At 54.3% G+C, this 18,607-nt stretch overlaps 3 protein-coding genes across 5 annotated transcripts in view; 2 read left to right on the plus strand and 1 right to left on the minus strand.

Annotated features, from left to right (window-relative positions):
• The first annotated feature begins 5,599 nt into the window (after window positions 1-5,599).
• On the plus strand, window positions 5,600-13,229 carry GCHFR (GTP cyclohydrolase I feedback regulator). Its single transcript, XM_028506899.2, has 3 exons — window positions 5,600-5,972; window positions 7,649-7,743; window positions 8,993-13,229. Exons 1-3 carry the CDS (start codon window positions 5,937-5,939, stop codon window positions 9,114-9,116), a joined length of 255 nt encoding a protein of 84 aa, XP_028362700.1. The 5' UTR covers window positions 5,600-5,936; the 3' UTR covers window positions 9,117-13,229.
• Window positions 7,649-13,229, plus strand: C1H15orf62 (chromosome 1 C15orf62 homolog). Its single transcript, XM_036031831.1, has 2 exons — window positions 7,649-7,743; window positions 8,993-13,229. The coding sequence occupies exon 2, from the start codon at window positions 12,156-12,158 to the stop codon at window positions 12,681-12,683; it is 528 nt and encodes a 175-aa protein (XP_035887724.1). The 5' UTR covers window positions 7,649-7,743; window positions 8,993-12,155; the 3' UTR covers window positions 12,684-13,229.
• DNAJC17 (DnaJ heat shock protein family (Hsp40) member C17) overlaps window positions 9,635-18,607 on the minus strand; it is a 29,006-nt gene continuing 20,033 nt past the window's right edge. The window contains exons 5-11 of one of the 3 annotated variants that reach the window (XM_028506897.2): window positions 17,743-17,828; window positions 17,399-17,495; window positions 16,806-16,846; window positions 16,305-16,379; window positions 15,691-15,771; window positions 15,123-15,233; window positions 9,635-9,820 (exon numbers count right to left, since the gene is read on the minus strand). In XM_028506897.2, coding sequence (XP_028362698.1) covers window positions 9,698-9,820; window positions 15,123-15,233; window positions 15,691-15,771; window positions 16,305-16,379; window positions 16,806-16,846; window positions 17,399-17,495; window positions 17,743-17,828 — 614 coding nt within the window. In that variant the 3' untranslated portion in view covers window positions 9,635-9,697. Of the gene's footprint in view, window positions 9,821-10,467; window positions 10,702-14,551; window positions 14,744-15,122; window positions 15,234-15,690; window positions 15,772-16,304; window positions 16,380-16,805; window positions 16,847-17,398; window positions 17,496-17,742; window positions 17,829-18,607 lie in introns of those variants that run through there. The other 2 variants (XM_036031820.1, XM_036031825.1) reach the window with 2 other exon arrangements.

Genomic DNA, 18,607 nt, shown 5'->3' on the forward strand with positions numbered 1-18,607 from the left:
GTGATCGCCTGTTGCCTCTCACTTTGGCCTTTTATTTTTAGGTTAAGTGTTTTCATATTAAAAGAATGTTTGTAATATCCTTTTCCCTTATTTTTTTCTGAACTAAGTGTGTGTAAATTTTTCTTCTGTAATAAAAAAAATGTTAACTTAGTTTTGGAGGGAATAAAACTTCATTTCCTCTCGTAGAATTAATCTTTTTATCTTCCCTTGCTTCTGAAGCTCTGTTACCCCTGTTTCACTTGAGTGTCCCCCCACCCCCACCCCTTACCCCGACCACTCACTGCTCCAGGACGCAGTCCATGCCTCCGGGTCCCCTGTGCCTAACACAGCGCTAGAAGCCGTCCACAAAAGCTGAACGGAGGAAGGAAAGAAGGAATGATCAACATCAGGCCCTGCCACTTGGAGGATGCTTTCACGATGAAAAGCTGAGTTGTGGAAGAACAATTTCTCCTGTTTGCAGGGGAGGAAGATCTGCCAGATAAATAGACTATGACCAAGAGGCGAGGCCAGATGGGCTGACGCGGCGAGGGAATTCATTTCCCCCCGGATATTAAAGATGTTATCTGGCGGGGCGAGAGGCTGCCAGGGGAGTCAGCGGCGGGTGGGAGATCCTGGATGAAGCTCTCTATCTTCAGCTGCATCTGCAGACCAGTTTGCAAACGTAATCAAGCCCTGGCAGCCTGAGAGAAGCAGCGCCCTTCCGTCGCCTCCCCACTTCTCCACAGCGCAGCCTGAGAAGGAACGCAGAGCAGACCCCCAACTCCTGTTCTGCTCTCTGACCGGAACACGACACCCTCATTTGCCTGGCTCTTCCAAGTGAGGTGACATGATCAAATGCCTTGGGACAGCAATTTTCAACCGTTGTGGCGGAAGAATTTTTAAAACATGCAATATCTGACTATTCAGTCAGAGGCCCTGACCTCTTTCCCTTAGATTGCCAAATAGAAAAAATGACAACAGATCTGAATAAAAGAAGGTGACAAGATTGGCCAAAGAACATATGTGAACACGCAGACAGTGCTGTGGTGAAGGCTGGGGGAGGGAGGCAAAGGGCAGGAAAACGGGGACATCTGTAAGAGTGTCAACGTTAAATAATAGTAATAAAAAGTTAAACATGACAACAGCCAACACAATAGCCACCTGGTTATTACAACTATAACTATTATAAAATACTATAGTTACTATAGTATAGTTACTATAACTAAAACAAAATTATAACTATTTTTTGTCAGATTGGCAAAAAATATGTTTTTTAGTGTCCCACAGAATTTTAGTGATTGGTTTACACGTGTGGCGAGATGGAAAAGGCTGAAATGCGCTGCCTTAGGGTTAGACACGGGTCCAGCCACCAGTCCAAGGCAGCGATTTTCAACCTTTTCCATCTCATGACACATATAGTTATTAAAATTCTGCAGCACACAAAAACATATTTTTTGCCAACCTGACAAATAAAAGGTATAATTTTGATTGATTTACAAAAATAATGTGAATAGTAATTATCTACCCTTTTTGCTCCAAAGTGAGTTTTTAAAATATTAGGTGCCTATACTTGTGTGTAAGGATTTCGAGTCCCAAGAATTAACCAACAGGCACAACCTTATGTGCATGACCAATAAAGTGCAACTCAATTATAGGACCTGTATATTTATGGCCAAGACAGGGCATGCACACCAGACGGCTATGGTTGTGCTGGCTGTTGTCATTTTTAAATCTGACAGTCTCAGGTAAAAGAGGTCAGCACCCCTGACTAAATAGTCAGGTATTACATGTTTCAAAAATTCTTGAGGCACACTGGTTAAAAATTGCTGCTCTATGGAACTTGACACTTTAAAAAATGTTATTTTAAAATTATTCTTATAAATTATTTAATAGCTACAAAAGAATATTTATAATACATGTCTTTCTCCATCCCATCCCTTTCCTTGCTCTCCAAGATAACATCTACACTGAATTTACATTTATCATTCCCTTAATTTTCAATCCACTGAGCCACACCAGCCAGGGCCTTATTCCCTTAATTTTCTTTATAATTTAGCCACCTCTGGTTGGTTGGTTTGTTTGGGAGAGGAAAAGGGAGGGAGAAAGAGGGGGAGAGAAACATTGATCAATCCTGATCAGGAATCAAACAGGCAACCTTCCTTTCACTTTGCCGGAGGACACCCCACCAACTGAGCCACACCGGTCAGGGTGCTGTTATAAATATTCTTGTACCCAGTTGAGTTTTCCTGAGGTTTATGTAGGAGAGGATGGGCTGGTTCACAGGGAATGCATGTCTTCGGCTTTACCAAATCATGCCAAATTGTTTTCCCAAGGTGCAAGGTAATTGCATCAACCATAATTTGCATTCCCAACAGTAGTGTTTCAGTTGTTAGATATATTCGCCAATTATCTTCACCAATACTTGATGTTTACTTTTTTTTTTGCAAGTCATTAAAACAGTATCTCACTATGATTAAAAATGTAGCTTAGTTTTCATTTCTGGGATTTCTAATGATCTTGAACATCATGCTATATGTTTATTGGCCATTTTCATTCCCTCTTTTGAAAAGTGCCTATTCTAGTCATTTGCCCATGTTTCTTCTATTGATTTATTTTTTTCTCATTGATTTGTAGTTCTTCATATGCTCTGGGCATTCATCCTTTGTCAGTTTAACAAATCCTTTGTTACTTCTGGCCAAGATGGAGGTGTAGGTAGATACCCTGTGCCTCCTCGCACAACCAAAAGAAGGACAACAACAATTTAAAAACAAAAAACAACCAGAACTGACAGAAAATCGAACTGTATGGAAGTCTCAAAACCAAGGAGTTAAAGAAGAAATATTCATCCAGACCAGTAGGAGGGGTGGAGATGGGCAGTGGGGTGGAGAGGACTTGTGACAAGGCAGCGGCTGGCGGACTGGGTAGTCCCACATTAGCAGGCAGATAAACCAGGAGGAACAACTGGGGCATGAGACAGACCGTGCAACCCAGGGTCCCAGCTTGGAGAAATAAAGCCTCAAAGCCTCTGATTGAAAACACTGGTGGAGGTTGAGGAAGCAGCAAGAGAAACTCCCAGCCTTACAGGAGAATTTGTTGAAGAGACCCATAGGGTCCTAGAACATACGCAAGCCCACCCACCCAGGAATCAGCACCAGAAAGGCCCAATTTGCTTATGGGAAGTAGGGGAAGTGACTAAAATCCAGCAGAGAGCAGAGGAAGCGCCATTGTTCCCTCTCGGACCCCTGTCCCACATATAGCATCACAACCCAGTGACGTGGGTTGCCCCACCCTGGTGAACACCTAAGGTTCCACCCCTCACTATGTAACAGGCACCTCAAGACAAAAAAAAAAAAAAAATGGCACAAATGAAAGAATAGATCAAAGTTCCAGAAAAAATACAACTAAGCAACAAAGAGATAGCCAACCTATTAGATGCATAGTTCAAAACACTGGTAATCAGGATGCTCACAGAATTGGTTGAATATAGTCAAAAATTAGAGAAAAAATGAAGGCTATACTAAGTGAAATAAAGAAAAATGCACAGGGAACCAACAGTGACGGGAAGGAAACCAGGACTCAGATCAATGGTGTGGACCAGATGAAAGAAAGAAACAAAGAAACATTCAACCAGAAGAGAATGAAGAAACAAGAATTCAAAAAAACAAAAACAAAAACAAAAAACGAGGAGAGGCTTAGGAACCTCTAGAACATCTTTAAACATTCCCACATCTGAAACAGAAGGGTAGCAGAAGGAGAAGAGGAAGAGCAACAAATTTTAACTTATTTGAACAAATAGTGAAGGAGAACTTCCCCAATATGGCAAAAGAAATAGACTTCCAGGAAGTCCAGGAAGCTCAGAGAGTCCCAAGGAAGTTGGACCCAAGGAGGAACACACCAAGGCACATCATAATTACATTAGCCAAGATTAAAGATAAGGAGAGAATCCTAGAAGCAGCAAGAGAAAAGCAGAAGCTACCTACAAAGGAGTTCCCATCAAACTGTCAGCTGATTTCTCAAAAGAGACGTTGCAGGCAAGAAGGAGCTGGAAAGAAGTCTTCCAAGTCATGAAAGGCAAGGACCTACATCCAAGATTGCTCTACCCAGAAAAGCTAAGATTTAGAATGGAAGGGCAGATAAAGTGCTTCTCAGATAAGGTCAAGTTAAAGGAGTTCATCATCACCAAGCCCTTATTTTATGAAATCTTAAAGGGACTTATCTAAGAAAAAGAAGATAAAAAATATGAGCAGTAAAATGACAGCAAACTCACAGTTAGTAACAACCACACCTAAAACAAAAACAAAAGCAAACAACTAGAACAGGAACAGAACCACAGAAATGAAGATCACATGGAGGGTTAGCCACAGGGGAGTGAGAGGAAGAGAGAGCGGAAAAGGTACAGAGAACAAGTAGCATAGATGGTAGGTAGAAAATAGACAGGGGGAGGTTAAGAATAGTATAGGAAATGTAGAAGCCAAAGATCTTATATGTATGACCCATGGACATGAACTAAAGGGGGGGGCATGTGGGTGGGAGGGGGTGTGCAGGGCAGAGGGGAATAAGGGGGGAGGGACCGGACAACTATAATAGCATAATCAATAAAATATATTTAAAAAGACAAAGAACCCTTTGTTAATCATGAATACGTCTCTGTCTCCTCTCTCTAGCTGAATTGTTAAGCCTGGGGGGAAGGGGAGGGAGTACAGAAAATGAATTAGCTCACAAAGGATGCTGTAGAAATACAACCTCCTGTCGCCCTTACAGCTCTCTTCACATCTGTCAAAGTGCTGGAGACAGAGCATAACCCGTAAGAGCCCTTCAGTGAAGTCAAGATTTTTCAATCGCGGGCTGGTAAGTTACAGTTTAGTTTTGCTTTATTTTTTAAAAAACCAATCATGCCCTGGCAGGGTTGCTTAGTTGGTTGGAGCATCTTCCATACACCTGGTCAGGGTACATGCCTAGGTTGCGGGTTTAATTCCCGATCGGGCGTGTACAGGAGGCAACCACTAAAATCAATTAAAAAATATATCATTGGGTGAGGATTTAAAAAACAAAAAACCAATAACAATAAGGTCAAGAATGTTGAGTTGTCGGATTTTGCTACAGCCAGATGAGGGCGTGGATGCACCGAGGTGAACTCGCTGCCCTTTCCTGGGTGACTAGTGCAGGAGAAGTTGTTTATTTTGCCCCAAGTGTTGCCTTGTGATCTCCGCTTGTGCCACGTCTCTCCAGCTTCGAGGGAAACTCTCCAAAATGAGGGCCAAATTCTGTTGGTTCAAGTCCCTCCAGGCTTGGCACCCAGCCAATCGCTCAGTTCCTGTACAAGTTTACGGATACCCCCCCCCCCCCCACGCCGTGCTAGGAATTGCGCGCGGCGCTCGCCAGGTGGTACTTCAGCTGTAACCACAACCTCTTACCCCTTTCTTACTCCGCTGAAGGAGTCTCTGGAGAACGAGTCTTGAGGACGGGAAGTGGGATCCACTAAAACCTTTACAGGCGTCCCTGGGTGCTATGGGCTGGATCTTGGGAGGCTTCACCAGGACCGTGGTGAGGGAGGGCGTGAGGAGACCAATCGGACTTTAGAACCTGTTACTGAGTGTTGCAGTAAGAGGGTGCAAAGTCGACATTTGCGCTTGGTGCCTTGGCCCACGGGAGAAAGGGAGTCTGGCGGGTCACTCTGGCTTCCAGGCCCCGAGTACAGAAGCAGCCCCCCACAACTCGCACCACCTGTGTGCCCGGCCCCGAGGTAGGGGCGGGCCCTGAATCCCGGGTGCCGGGGGCGCGTCACGGGCGCCCGCTCCTGATTGGACGCCGCTACGGTCCGACCAGGCGCACTGGGGGGTGGGCATCGCCAGAGGCCGGAACCGGAGTAACGGGACTCCGGGTGGTGGGAGCCCAAGGGTTGGCGTCGGTGTCAAGCCCAAAGCCCACGTTGGGAGCCTAGCCTTGACGCGCGCACCATGCCCTACGTGCTCATCAGCACCCAGATCCGCATGGTGAGTAGCCCCGCCTGACCAGTGGAGTTGGGGCCGGGCCTGGGCTTCCGGGGCTGCAGCCGCACGTTGGCGCCTCCCTCCCGGGCAGCGTCTGGGGTGCTGGTCTGCGAAGCCGTCCGGGACACGCCCGCCCCACCCCCGGCCGCGGGCAGGAAGGCTGGGGATCGGACTCTGCCTGGCTCCTGGGACTCTGGCTCTCCCTCCGCCTTCGGGGCTGCGAAGGAGGCCAGGTTCATGCGTCCCAGCGACCCAGCGAGCTCCGGGCGCTCGCGGCTGCTTTCCTACCTGTCCGCGGGAAACCCTGACCTTACACGTGCAACCCCCACTGCCCTACACAGAGCCTTCTTCGCGGGGGCGGGGGGCGGGAGGAGTGCAAAACCTCTGAGGGAACCCCTTTCCTGAGGGAAAGAGGTTTGAAAAAGAAAAGGACGTGCTAAGAGGCTAAAACACCCATTCCAAGTTCCTGGCCCACCCACAGCCGCTAGCAGCACCCTTAAGCGCGTCCAGGGAGGGCTGTCCCTGGCGCCTTAGGAAAGGAAAAGAAAGACCTTCCTGCTCACGAAGAAAGGAAGGAGAGGCCGTTGCCCATGAGGTTAGAGGTGGGAAGAACACTATTCAGGATTCAAAAGTTGCTTCCCTTCTCTGGACGCAGTTTCCTGGTTGCCCCAAGGGTCCCTGTTTGGGTGCACAGTGATATGACTTGGTCCCCAGCTGGACAGCAGGTCGCTCCTCTGCCCCTTCTCACTCCCAGCGCCCGAGTGATTCATCGGAGGGTAAGCAGCCTCCTGGGGGTGAAGGAAAGGGCGTACTCACCACGTGACAGTAGCGGTCTGGGCCATGCCCTAGGGCAGTGGTTTGAGAACCAGTCCGGTGGACTCTTGGGCCCCTCCCCAAACACTGTAAGCCTGGGGTGCGGGAATTCAGTGGTCCTCGGGTGACTTTTAAAAAATATATCAGCTTTATTGCTATATAATACACATACCATAGAAGTCACCAATTTTACAACTCGATGGTTTTGTGACTTTCTTTTAGCATACTGAAGAGTTTTGCAACCATCATCCTAATAAATTTTGGGACATTCCTATCACCTTAGCAGTCACTCTTCATTACCCCTGCCCCCCAGCCCCAGGTAACCACCCATCTACTTTCTGTCATAGTATGTGGTCCTGTACCTGGTGTCTTTCATTTACATAAGGTTTTCAAGGTTCATCTGTACTGCGGGAGGCATCAGTACTCATTTCTTTCTATTGCAAATAAGATTACATCATATGTCTCTACTGCATTTTATTTATCCACTCAGCAGCTGAAAAACTTTTTGCTAATTATGAATAACGTAGTTACAAACATTATCATACAAGTTTTTGTGTGGACAGGAGTTCTGTTCTCCAGCTGGTTCTGATAATACCAATCAGGTGGTGGGTGGTGCCTGGCATGAAGGTGTCCGTTCAGGCACTACCCAGCTCAGCTTGGAAGGGCTAGAGAAGCCTCCCATTGCTTGTCTGGGTCATTGACCAGCCTCACCCTTTGCCAGCTTGTTCTCAGTCCTCAAGTTCCCTCACCAACCCCTCCAGACTTTACCTGAAGCTCAGTGCCAGCAGGCAACGAAGGAAGGAGAGTCAAGACCTTCTACCTCTAACTGGCAGCCAGCCAAGCATCCACTGTTGCTTACCTTGCAGGAGGTGGGCCCCACTTTAGTGGGTGATGAACATTCAGATCCAGAGCTGATGCAGCATCTGGGGGCCTCAAGAAGGGCCGTCCTGGGAAACAACTTGTAAGTAGTGGCATTCCTAAATATCTTCTCACTGGCCCCCAGACCAGTCCCTGCTCCCTTCACACACCGCCGAACCCAGGGCAACACCACCCACACTCAGAGCCCCTCTGCCTGCCTCTGGGGGCTCTGCACTCTTGCAGGGCTGTCTGGTCTTGGCTGGTCTCTAGCCTCACAGCCCCCCGCCCCTGCCCCCGGCTTGCTCTGAAGGCTTTCCCACTGGCCCTCCCTTCACAAGAGAGCCAAGGGCAAAGTCCCAGGACAGAGTCCAGTTTCCTGGAGATAGTTCAATGTAAGTGGACTGTTCCTTGCCCAGATCAACATAAGTGCACTGTTCCTTGCCCTACCACCCCCTTTCAAGCTGGACCTTATCAAGGCAAAGACAGGCACAGAGAAAGGTTTGTCTTGAAGAGCCATCTGATTAACAAAGCTAAGCCCTAGGAACGGAGCAGGCAGCTGGGGTCCTACTTCCAGCTCAACCAGGTGCCTGGGGGCATGGCCACTTCCCTTGGCATCCTTCTCCCCAGTTCCAAGTCTAAACAGTGAGAGAGAGCTGTTTCCTTTTCTGCCCCTCCCCACTGCATGCCCCGCTGGCATGGAGAACCCTGGCTCCACAAGCTGGAACTCCTTAGACAGGTCCCCAGAGTGAGTCCCAGTTCAAAGGGGGCAGCAAAGGGGAGGAGAGCTGGTGCCAGCCCCTTGGGTCAGGGTTGGAGGGCGAAGCCAACCTTATCCCTTTGCCACGAGGCATTTGTCTGGAGATGCCCAGCTTGGGGCTTGAGCCCCTTATCTACTTGCTGGTGCTTTAGAATTCATTCACCCTGAAAGAAGAAAAGGCAAGCATTCTCTGTGCCAGGGAGAGGCACCCAGAGCCAGGAACTATTAGGGCCACGCTGTTATCCCAGGTCTGTGGGACAGTCCAGGCAGCAGGAGGGCTGGAGGCCTGGGTGAGGACCCTGGGGAGAGCAGCTGGTTCTTCCTGAACAGTGTGGCAGGTGAGGGCAGGTGGGGCTGTCTTCCGACGAGCACGGGCTCCACTGTCTCACGGCATCAGGAGAGCCACTTAAGCCCTCTAAGTTCTCTCACTTACAAAGTGAGAACAATCAATGAGCCTCCTCAGGTTGTTGAGAGGAATAAAGGGAATGGTGCACAGAAAGTGCTTGGCAGGGGAGGGACCAAGGAACGCACACTTAGCCTGGGAGACACCAGCAACCACGCACCCTCTCACACTGCCCCCTCCTTCCGTTCACAGCCAGGAGTACTATGTCAACGACCCCCCTCGGATAGTCCTGGACAAGCTGGAACGCAGGGGCTTCCGTGTGCTGAGCATGACCGGCGTGGGCCAGACGCTGGTGTGGTGCCTGCACAAGGAGTGACTCAAACTGAGGAGCGCACAGGGCACCCCTTCTTTGGTTGCCAGGGGCCCCAATCCCAACCCCCACCTCACTCACAGCCCTGCCTCTCTCTTCACAAATCGTCAGTGTTCCTGGCCGCAGCATCACTGAGCAGTGAATGACCTTCTTTGAAACCTGCCTCAGCAGGGGGCAGGGAGAGCACGCCCCTCTCCCTGGTGCTCCCGACTTCCCCTCCACCTTCGGGCCTGACTTGAGGGCCCTGGAGGGTGGGCTGAGGGGCTGGCAAGAGCCAGGCTGTCCTTGGCCAGGAGCAATGGCCCCAGGACTATGTAGCTAGTTCAAGCCAATAAAGGGCCATGATGAGTGCTGATCCTAAGCTCTGCACGTGCAGGGACTCTCACCAAATGCAGTGCCTTCCTGAACGTCTGTCTACCGCTGGGGAAGGAGCGCCAGCCTGGGCAGCCTGAGGCAGAGCCCAGCAACCAGGGCCACAGTTGGACAGGCTAGCACCCTGCACCCCTATGTAAGCAATAGAGGCAGACTTAAAAAAAAAGTTTATTGGTGAGGGTTAAGAAAACAGTTTGGGGGTGGCAAGACGGGAGCTACGTGGGCTGCCCCACCTTGTCCTCCCGCTGTATTTGGGCAATCAGCTGCTGCCGCTCAGCTGCTTGGCGCATGCGCATCATGACGAGGCTTTCGTAGTCCCTCTCGGACACCACTGAGCCCTGGGAGACAGAGGAGGGACAGGGAGGGGTCAGAGGACAGAGCCTCAGCAGAGCTCCAGTCAAGAGTCTAGGAAGACTGATGCCCAGGAAGGGGAGGAGCCTGAAGCAGCCTGTAATCCCAGTCCATCCCTGTTTCTTCCAAGCCTTTGGCCTCCAGGCGGGCTCCTCAACCCACGTCCACCAGTGACCGCCCCCACTGTCCCCCTCAGGCCTTTCTTGTCTGTGGTCAGCTCTGGTTCATCTTTCCCAGGTCATCTGCTTCCTCATGCTCTAGCCAGGCCCGCATCCCCCTTCGTGTCCTCTCAGCCCTCTGCCCCACTGCTCTGCTGCTCACAGGCTGCCAGCGAGGGGACGTTGTCAGCGGTTGGGAAGCCCACTCTGCTGCCAGGCAGAGGTGGCAGCACTGCTCCGTCGCAGCTGCCCATGCTCCTGTGGTCTGGCTCCTGTTGAGGACGCAGAAGGAAGCCCTACCCCAGACAGTCTCAACCGGCCCCACCCTGAGAGAGAAACAAGCAGAAGGCTGGCTTGCCTCCTAAAAATACACACCAGGGTTCCTGGAGGGTAGGGCTGTAGCTTTTTCTTTTATGATCTTGCCAGCAGAGTGCAGGGGATTAAAGACTGCTGCATTTTAATAATCAAAAGAATAATAAACAACCACCTCAATGGGCCTAGGCTGAGGGGTGGAGAGGCAGCTGTACAGTGCCACGAGCCCTGAGTGGCCAACCCCACACCCTGATAAGGTCTGCAGTGGGAATGAAATCACTTCCTCCCTTGAGGCAGCTGGAACTGTGGGCAGTGGGGCGCAGAAGCGAGCCAGACTGGGGCTGCAGAGCAGGCAAAGGTGGGGAGCCCTGTCCTGTGGCATGCCGAACTGGTGCACTCTCATGGAGTAAGTCAGGAGGAAATGGTGGTGGTCAGTGACCCAGAGAATAAGAAGGGAGTGGCTGGGGTCAAGGTGCCAGGCCCTGGCCAACTGGTTTGGAGGAAGAGGTGTACAGAGCCAGGAAGTGTTATTCAGCCCAAATCCCCCTGCTCCTCCCAACCGCCCCGCCCTGCTCCCCTCACGTGGGCCACCCCCCCCAGCCAGGCCAGAGCGCTGACCATTCAAGGCAGTCCATGTGGCCCAGCCCCCTCCACAGAGGAGGGGCCTCAAGTGAGGCCAGGGCAGCCCACAGGGAAGGACGGGCTCCGGGTAGGAGGCAGCAGGACCCTGTCCCTCAGCTGTTCTCCCCTGCCCTGAGGCCATCAGGTAAATGCAGAAGAATGAGGACGGAATGAGGTCCTGAACCCAGGGCTGGGTACAGCAGCCAGACGGAGTGCCAGGCCAAGGGGAGGGCAATTCTCCTCCCCCCAAGGGAATACTGCTCTGCTGAGAAAACCCAGAGTCACCCTAGCATACCCTGAGCCCAGCCCTGGAAAGAGCCGGCCCTTTACTGGCATGGGGCTGCTCCCTGTTAACACACCCTCTGCCTCCTTCCCCCCATACCTGTGGGCTCTGCTAATGAAGGCCTGTCACTAGGCCCCAAGGCTGAGTCACCCACACCAGCAACAGGTCTCTTCCTTCCCTAACAATCGTTCCACACGCCTGCCTTTCAATTAACTGCCACCCTCCCTGAACTCCTCCCTCCCAGACACACTGGGGGCTGGGCCACCTGCTAGGGCCCCCGGCGGTGGGGCAAAAGGAGACAGCGTGGTGACATAGAAAGCAGGGCTGGCCCCAGACCAGCCCCCAGAGGAATCTTAAGCTCCCTGGTGGCCCTGGGGTGTTGGCCACGGCTGCTCCAACCCCTGCATGCGGATGCTGCAATCACCTCAGAGCATGAAACCCCGGCTTCCCACCTGACTGAGTCAGCTGAGAACAACACACCTCCACGCCACACACCAGCACAACCAGCCGGGCACTGATCGCAGGCAGGGCGCCTCGGCGGAGAGGAGAGCCAGGGGCCAGGGAGTGAGGGAAGAAGCACAAGCCGCTCCTGCCGGCCTGAGAAGACCCGTCTCTGACACCCCTGGAGCAGCTCTCACTCCGGCTCCAGTAAGGGCTGCTGCTTCGCCTTGGGTTTTTCCACTGCCCTATCAGGTAACCGGGCCGTCCCGTCCCTCCAGGAAACTCTGGACACCAGGAACTCACAGCGCTCTGCTCTACTCTTCCTGGGACCTGGTCTCACCGCCCAGGATGCTGGCCTGAGGTCTGTGCTGGGCGGAAAGCGGGCAACCTCTGCGGAAAGCCCCCGGGGGCTGTCTCCCGCTCCTTGCCCTTCACTGATCTGCAGGGACCGGATGCTCCCTGCCACTCTTGAAGTGGACTTCTAAGGTCTGCTGGCAACCTAGGTCCATGGAGACCTGGCGAAAAGGCTCCTTCCGCAACGCCTCCTTCTTCAAGCGGCTGAGCCTGGGCCGGCCTCGGCGACTCCGGCGGCAGGGCAGCGTGCTGAGCCAGGCCAGCATGGCTGGCGGGGACCATGAGGAGTACAGCAATAGAGAGGTTGTCCGGGAGCTTCGAGGGAGGCCGGATGGCCGGCGCCTGCCTTTGTGGGGGGACGAGCAGCCGAGGGCCACACTTCTGGCCCCTCCCAAGCCCCCGCGCCTCTACCGAGAGAGCTCCAGCTGCCCCAACATCCTGGAGCCCTCACCTGCCTACACCGCAGCCTACTCCGTGACCCTGCCCTCAGCATGCTCCCTGGCGGGCCCCCTCCACGAATGCTCCCAGGAGGACCTTGTGGATACGCCCCCCTTCCAGAGGACACCTGCTCCGGACCTTAATGACCCCTTCTTCTCCTTCAAAGTGGACCTGGGGATTTCACTTCTTGAGGAAGTTCTACAGATGCTGCGGGAGCAATTTCCCAGTGAGCCCAGCTTCTGAACGGGGTGAGGGTGGGCAGAAGTGTGGCAACTGAAGAGCTGAAAGCCTGGGGACCCAGGAAAGGAAGGTACACTCGTGGATTGAGAAAAAGGTGGGGACGGGAATCCAGGGCCCTGCCCACCTGGAGTCCTCAATAGTCCTCCAGGTCACCCTGGAGCGGAGGGCCGGAGGCAGCGAGCTAAGCTGGACATGCTGTGAGCCCTGAAGGGCGCTGGCTGGGCTGGCAAAGGGAGGCCATGCCTGCAAGTCCAGGGACCAGGCAGAGGCCAGCAGAGGGGGCGGGAGGCACAAGGGGTGAGTCAGAGAATGGAGGACACACAGACTGGACGGAGCAGATGGGTGATGCCCTGCCCCAGCCTCCTCTGAAGCTACTGTCAACAGAGAGAGGTCACAGGACAGGGCTAGGCTAAGTGGTCCAAATCAGGCCTAAGAGGGAAGTGGGGAGATCTGAGGAGAGAGGGATGGGACAGCCTTGACTTTGGCCAATGTGGTAGCCACTAGCTACATGCAGCTGTTTACATTTAAATAATTGAAACTAAGTAAAATTTTAAAAATTAGTTCCTCAGCTGCACTAGCTGCATTTCAAATGCTCAATAGCCACACCTGACCAAGGGCTACCACACTGGGCCACGGAGGGTGAATACCGACGTCGCTGGAAGGAGCTGCACCAGACAGCGCCGGCCTGGGGCATGGCCGTGGCCAGCAGGAAGGGCAGGTGAGGGAGGTGGGAGCACGGAGGCCTGCAGTGGCAAGGAGGGGCTGGCGGCAGGGAGAGTGAGGCACATGCAGATAGATTATCACTTAGGAAAAAGGCCACACAAACCATTAGCAGAGAAGGCGCAGGAGAGGCTCCAGCTGCAGACACAGCAGCCTGGAGTGGCCCGGGGCCTCAGGAAGGTGGCCCCAGGGACTGCCAGTGGAAGGCACTGACACAGCTGTAATGGGCTGCTTTGGGGAGTTCCCAGAATTATTGCTGAGGGGAGCCCTTGGGAAATGCAGCAAGAACAGTGACAGCTTTCCCTCCGTCCTGCTCCCTGACAAGAATGCAGGAGGACCGGACACAAAACTCATGGCTGTTACCATGAAGAGGCAGAGCTGGTCTCCAGAACCCTCCACCAGGACTGGAGAGCTCTGCCCCGCCTAAACCCTCTGCAGATGGGGGCATGCCACCCAGGGCTGACCCCCTGGGTCAAGGCCACATGCTGTGCTACTGCCCCACACAGTGGCTTGGCCAGAAGACTTGAAACCAGAGCTCAGGTTGGCGGGACCAGGCAGTTCTGAGATTCCAGGCGCACCAGCGGGGAGCAGGATCCCTTGATGCAGGCTGCCTCCACAACCCCCGCCTGTGGCCTCCACCTCCCCGTCTCCTATGTGGGTGTGCCCAGAGGAAAGGCTCCGCTCTGGATGCAGGAGCTAATAAAGAAAGTTCTCTGTGACTGCCTATGGAATGTCGTCTGGGGCCGTAAAATGCAGGGACTTCGTGGTGAGGGGATGAACTCTCTAGGGAAGGATCTCGAGCTGGGCTCAGGCCAGGTCCTTTTTTTCCTCTGTCCAGCGTCTGGGACAGACCCCCCAGAGAGCTTCCCACTCTCACAGCCAGGGGAGGGGCAAGTGGGAAGGCAGGGGTGCAGTGACTGAGAGCAAAGGCCTTGCCGACCCACCAAGGGGCACTCTCCCCCAGAGCAGGTCATGAATGCATCCGTCTGAGGCTCCCACACAGACCCGCGGGCCATTTCGCAGAAGGGAGAGCTCTTGGCCTAGAAGCTCTCTGTCCCACCAGAGTGGGGCAGGTGTGACTAGGGCCAGCGTGTGTGTGTGTGTGTGTGTGTGTGTGTGTGCGCGCGCGCGCGGGGGGAGGGCGGGCTGCTGAACAACAGCCCTCACGGAGCTGTGGGGACAGACAGCTAGTGCTGAGGCGCAGCAGCAGAAGCCTCTGCTTCACCGTGAGTCAGGCGCCCAGGCCACAAGCGCTCTGCTGTCAGCAGGGAGGCTAGTGTTACTCCTAAGGAGGGAGCAGCGCCTCTGCTCAGTAGGTCCTGTCCGGGCAGCCACAGACACACCTGGAAAATGAGTCGGGGACAAAAGCAGCTGTTCTCGTCCCCTGCCCCTTCCCCACGGCACTGCACTGGGTTGTCTCGGTGCCAAATGCTTCACACTAAAACCAAGCAGCCTGAGGGCTAGAACCCCTGTGGTTGCTGACGAAGGTCCCCAGCAGGCTACCGGGATGTGGGAGGAGGTCTGAGAACTCTGTGTGTGGTGGGGCCCACTGGCCTTCGCAGAGGAAAGGGTCAGCACGGAATCATGGTCCTCCTGCTCTGGTTGGCAGATCTGCCACCCTGACTCCATCGGGATGACCTGGATTTGTGAGGAAGGAGCCCAAACAGGAAATGGCCCCCTGAATCCTGAGCAGGCCCACCTGTGTGAGGCCTGGTTCCTTACCTGTGCCAGTCCTGGGTGGCGGGGGCCGTCCCTGCCCTGGGGCCGTCCCTCCAACCAGGAAATCTTCAGGGGGTTATCGACCAGACCCACTTCATTCTGCACAGCCAGCTCCTGCCAAACACAGCATCCAGTTAGTCTCACCACTCCGATCAGCTAGGGAGTGGCTCTCTCTAATCCCACAGAAAGTACCAGAACCAGCAATCTCATCCTCCAAACAAAGCTGAACAACCTTTCCTTTGATGTACTGAAGCTCTGACCCTCCTCGTGGGCGAGAGGAGGTGTAAGCCTTCTGACTGGGTAGGTGGGTGAGGGGGAAAGGCAGGTGGGGCCACAGCCTGAAGGTCTCCAAGGGCAGAGTGGAGGGTGTGGAGCCAGGCAGCAGGAAATGGAGTCAGTCTGTGCTCTCCATTATCCTGGAGCACTTTCCAAGCCATTCCTGGGCTCTGAGCTGGCCCAGAGGTTCCCTGAGAGTGTGGGTACCTATGCTCAGGGAACCCACAGACCTGAGTCCCTGCCCTGGAACGGCAGGGCTGGCTGTGGCTCCCCCAGAGCCTCACGCAGCACTCACCGCAGCCTTCACGGTTGCAAACTCCACCACGGCGGTGCCTGCCTTCTTTCTGGAAAGCACGAGGTTGAGCACCTCTCCGTACTGTGGGGACAAGGGAGGCCCAGCTCACACCAGAGACAAGCCACCACGGTCCCGAGGCCCATCGGGGTGTGTTTAGCTGGGGGACTACTTCTTGTGGCCAGGTTTCCAGAGGGGAGACCACAGAAGGAAAGGGAAGCAGATTTTTTCCAGGAATGCAGAAGAAAAGCAAAGGAGAGTTGGGCAAAGGACTGGGACTTGGACTGGCAGAGTTGCAAGGCTGCCTCAGTGACCAAAGACGGTGAAGAGGACAGGGCTTTTGCACCAGATGCCCACCTCCTCTCGCCCCACACACTCAGCAAAGGCCTCTGCTTCTAAGGACGGCAGGGGCAGAAGTGGGCAGCACAGGTGAGACAGGCTGAGGGGGCAGGCCCAGCAACGCAAGCAAGAGGAGGGCCGGGGCCTTGGGGGAAGCTAGACCGTCCTGTAGTCTATGAACAGACACAAGGGCAGGTAGAGGTGTTGCGGCAGGTGAGGCACGGAGACCCTGGGTCCACACCAAGGTGATGGGAAGGAGGGGAGCTGGCAGGGCAGACCTTCTGAAAAAGCCGCAGGAGGACATCTCTGGGGTAGCCACCGTCTGACCCATCCTCCTTGCACTTCCACTTGAGCTGGAAAGACAGCAGAGGGCATCACCACAAGCTTCCAACCTCTGCCTGAACAGCACCAGACCCCACACCGGGCTTTACAGTCTGAACAGACTCCGTCCACTAGTAACCCAGGGAGCACCCCTCAAAGATGTGTTCCCCTTGAAAGTGGACAAGCAGGGCGGCCTGCTCACCTGCAGCCACATCTCCAGCCCTGTCAGGTACTTTCCTGGAGGGCTCCTGGGGGGTGCCGCCTGCGAGTCAGGGCTAAGGGCGGCCCCCGTGGCGAGCTCTGAGGAGCCCTCCTGATCCCCAGGTGCAGGAGATGGAAGGGTGTGGGAGGTGGTGCAGGCTCCCAGAGATCCAATGGCCCCACCAAGTCCCACCAGAACCCCTTGAGCCACAGGAAGTATGTGTTCTTGCTGAGTCACGGGTCCCCACGGGGCTCACCTTTAGCTTAGGAGTTTCTTTGCTTTCAGGGTCTGCCTTTCCTAGGAAATTTGAGGAAGTCAGTAAGGTCAAATGTGAAGAGAGCTAAAAGGAGACACAGCCCAGGGCCAGAAGGACCTAGAAAAGGTCACTCCTGACCAAGGGTAGTATTTGCCCGCTGATGAGGAGCCTGGTGGTGAAGGTAGGGGCAATTCCACTGCCATCCCCAGGAGCTGCCGCCCCGGGGCAGGCTGCCCAGCTGCCTGCTGAAGGGCACAGTTAGCACTCCGTCAGCGCGGGGCTGTGAGCGCCTCTGGGGGCAGGACACAGAGGCACAGGCCATGCCACTCTACTAAGACAAAGTATCCCAGAGTCTTTCTCCTGGTGACCTGCTCCAAATACAGCCAGCCTTGCTTGTGACTAAGACATACCAGCCCAGGAGATCTAGGGCACAATGAAAAGCAAACAGGCCCCAGAGAGTCGGTAGGAGGGAGGGACAGGTGGCATGCATCCGAGTGGAGTGGCACCAGGGTTCCAGCAGGCAGAAGTCTCTACAGCCACTCAACAGAGAGCTACCTCAGAGTGGGCGGCAGGTGGAGGTGAGGGACTCTCACCTCTCAACCTCTGCTCCCGTTCCTGGCGTATCTGTTCCTGGATCAGCCTCTGCTGTTCCTCCAGCTGCCGGGAACCCTCCTCTCGCAGGCGTTCGATCTGCAGAGCGGGGGGTTGAGGGGTGACAATTCTGTGCAGATCCAATTCCAGGTTGGCTCCCCTTGTAAAGGTCCCTGGGAGGTTCCACCTGTAAACTAGGGCTCAGCAACCTGCAGGTGGGACAGAGTACCCAGATCCCACAGAAGAAGGTAGGAAGGGTATGGCCACCCCAGCCACCACAGCCACCTAAGTCCACCCTCCTCCACCTCCTGCAGATGGCCCCAGGCCCACATGCCCAGAAACTCACCTCCTGCTCTAGTGTCCTGGTGCTCCGGCTCTCCTCCTCCTCCTCACTGCCCTGGGCCTGAGCCTGCCGCTCCCGGGCCTCCAGGTCTAGGCACAAGGGTTGAATGTCCCAGTGGCTGGTCTAAGCAGTTTCCACGTGGCCTCATGCCCCCAGCCCTGGCTGCTTCCCCAGTCTCACACGGGATGGAACCATGAAGTAACTCTGCCCCTCCCTCCATGCCCATGTGCCTTCACACTAATGTCCATTACGAAAAAGTCAGAGCACAAGAGAAGTGCAGGTTCCAGTTAAGTGGCCGGGGTCTGGAAGAGTTAAATCAGCTCACACTGACCAAGCAGGTTCTCTGCTCAGGGAACAGGGTGTGGGTGGGGCTCATGTCAGCAACCCGGGGCCGTGCGTCAGGACGGCAGGAGTGGCCCTGCGGGCCTCTGCTCCTTGGTCTGGCCACAGCCTGACCTGCGACATGGTGTGGCTTTGATGCGTTTTCCACCACTGAGCCACGCTGTCACTGCCTCCTTCACCTGCCCCTCAGCTCACATTTACCAAGCCTCCCTGCGAACCCGGCCGGCAGCGGCTCCCAAGGGATGGCAGATTCTCTGTGAGGACAACACCCCTGGTCACGAAGCCCTTCCTGCCTTCCAGGGGCAACCTGCTGGTGGCCCTGCTCCAGGACAGCTGCTGTGACAAACCCTTCTCTCAGGCCTGGGACCCACTGCTCTCTTTTCTGTGCACTTTACTTTCCTACAATCTCCGGGATTTTTTGGTTTGTTTTTGGTACAGAGGTGGATGCCTGGAATGGTATATGTACATATTAAATACGTGGATATCAAATAGGCAAGAAGATGGGGAGAAAATCGAGTGAAGAATG

This window comes from Phyllostomus discolor, chromosome 1 (genome assembly GCF_004126475.2).
Source record: "Phyllostomus discolor isolate MPI-MPIP mPhyDis1 chromosome 1, mPhyDis1.pri.v3, whole genome shotgun sequence".
Lineage (NCBI taxonomy): Eukaryota > Metazoa > Chordata > Mammalia > Chiroptera > Phyllostomidae > Phyllostomus > Phyllostomus discolor.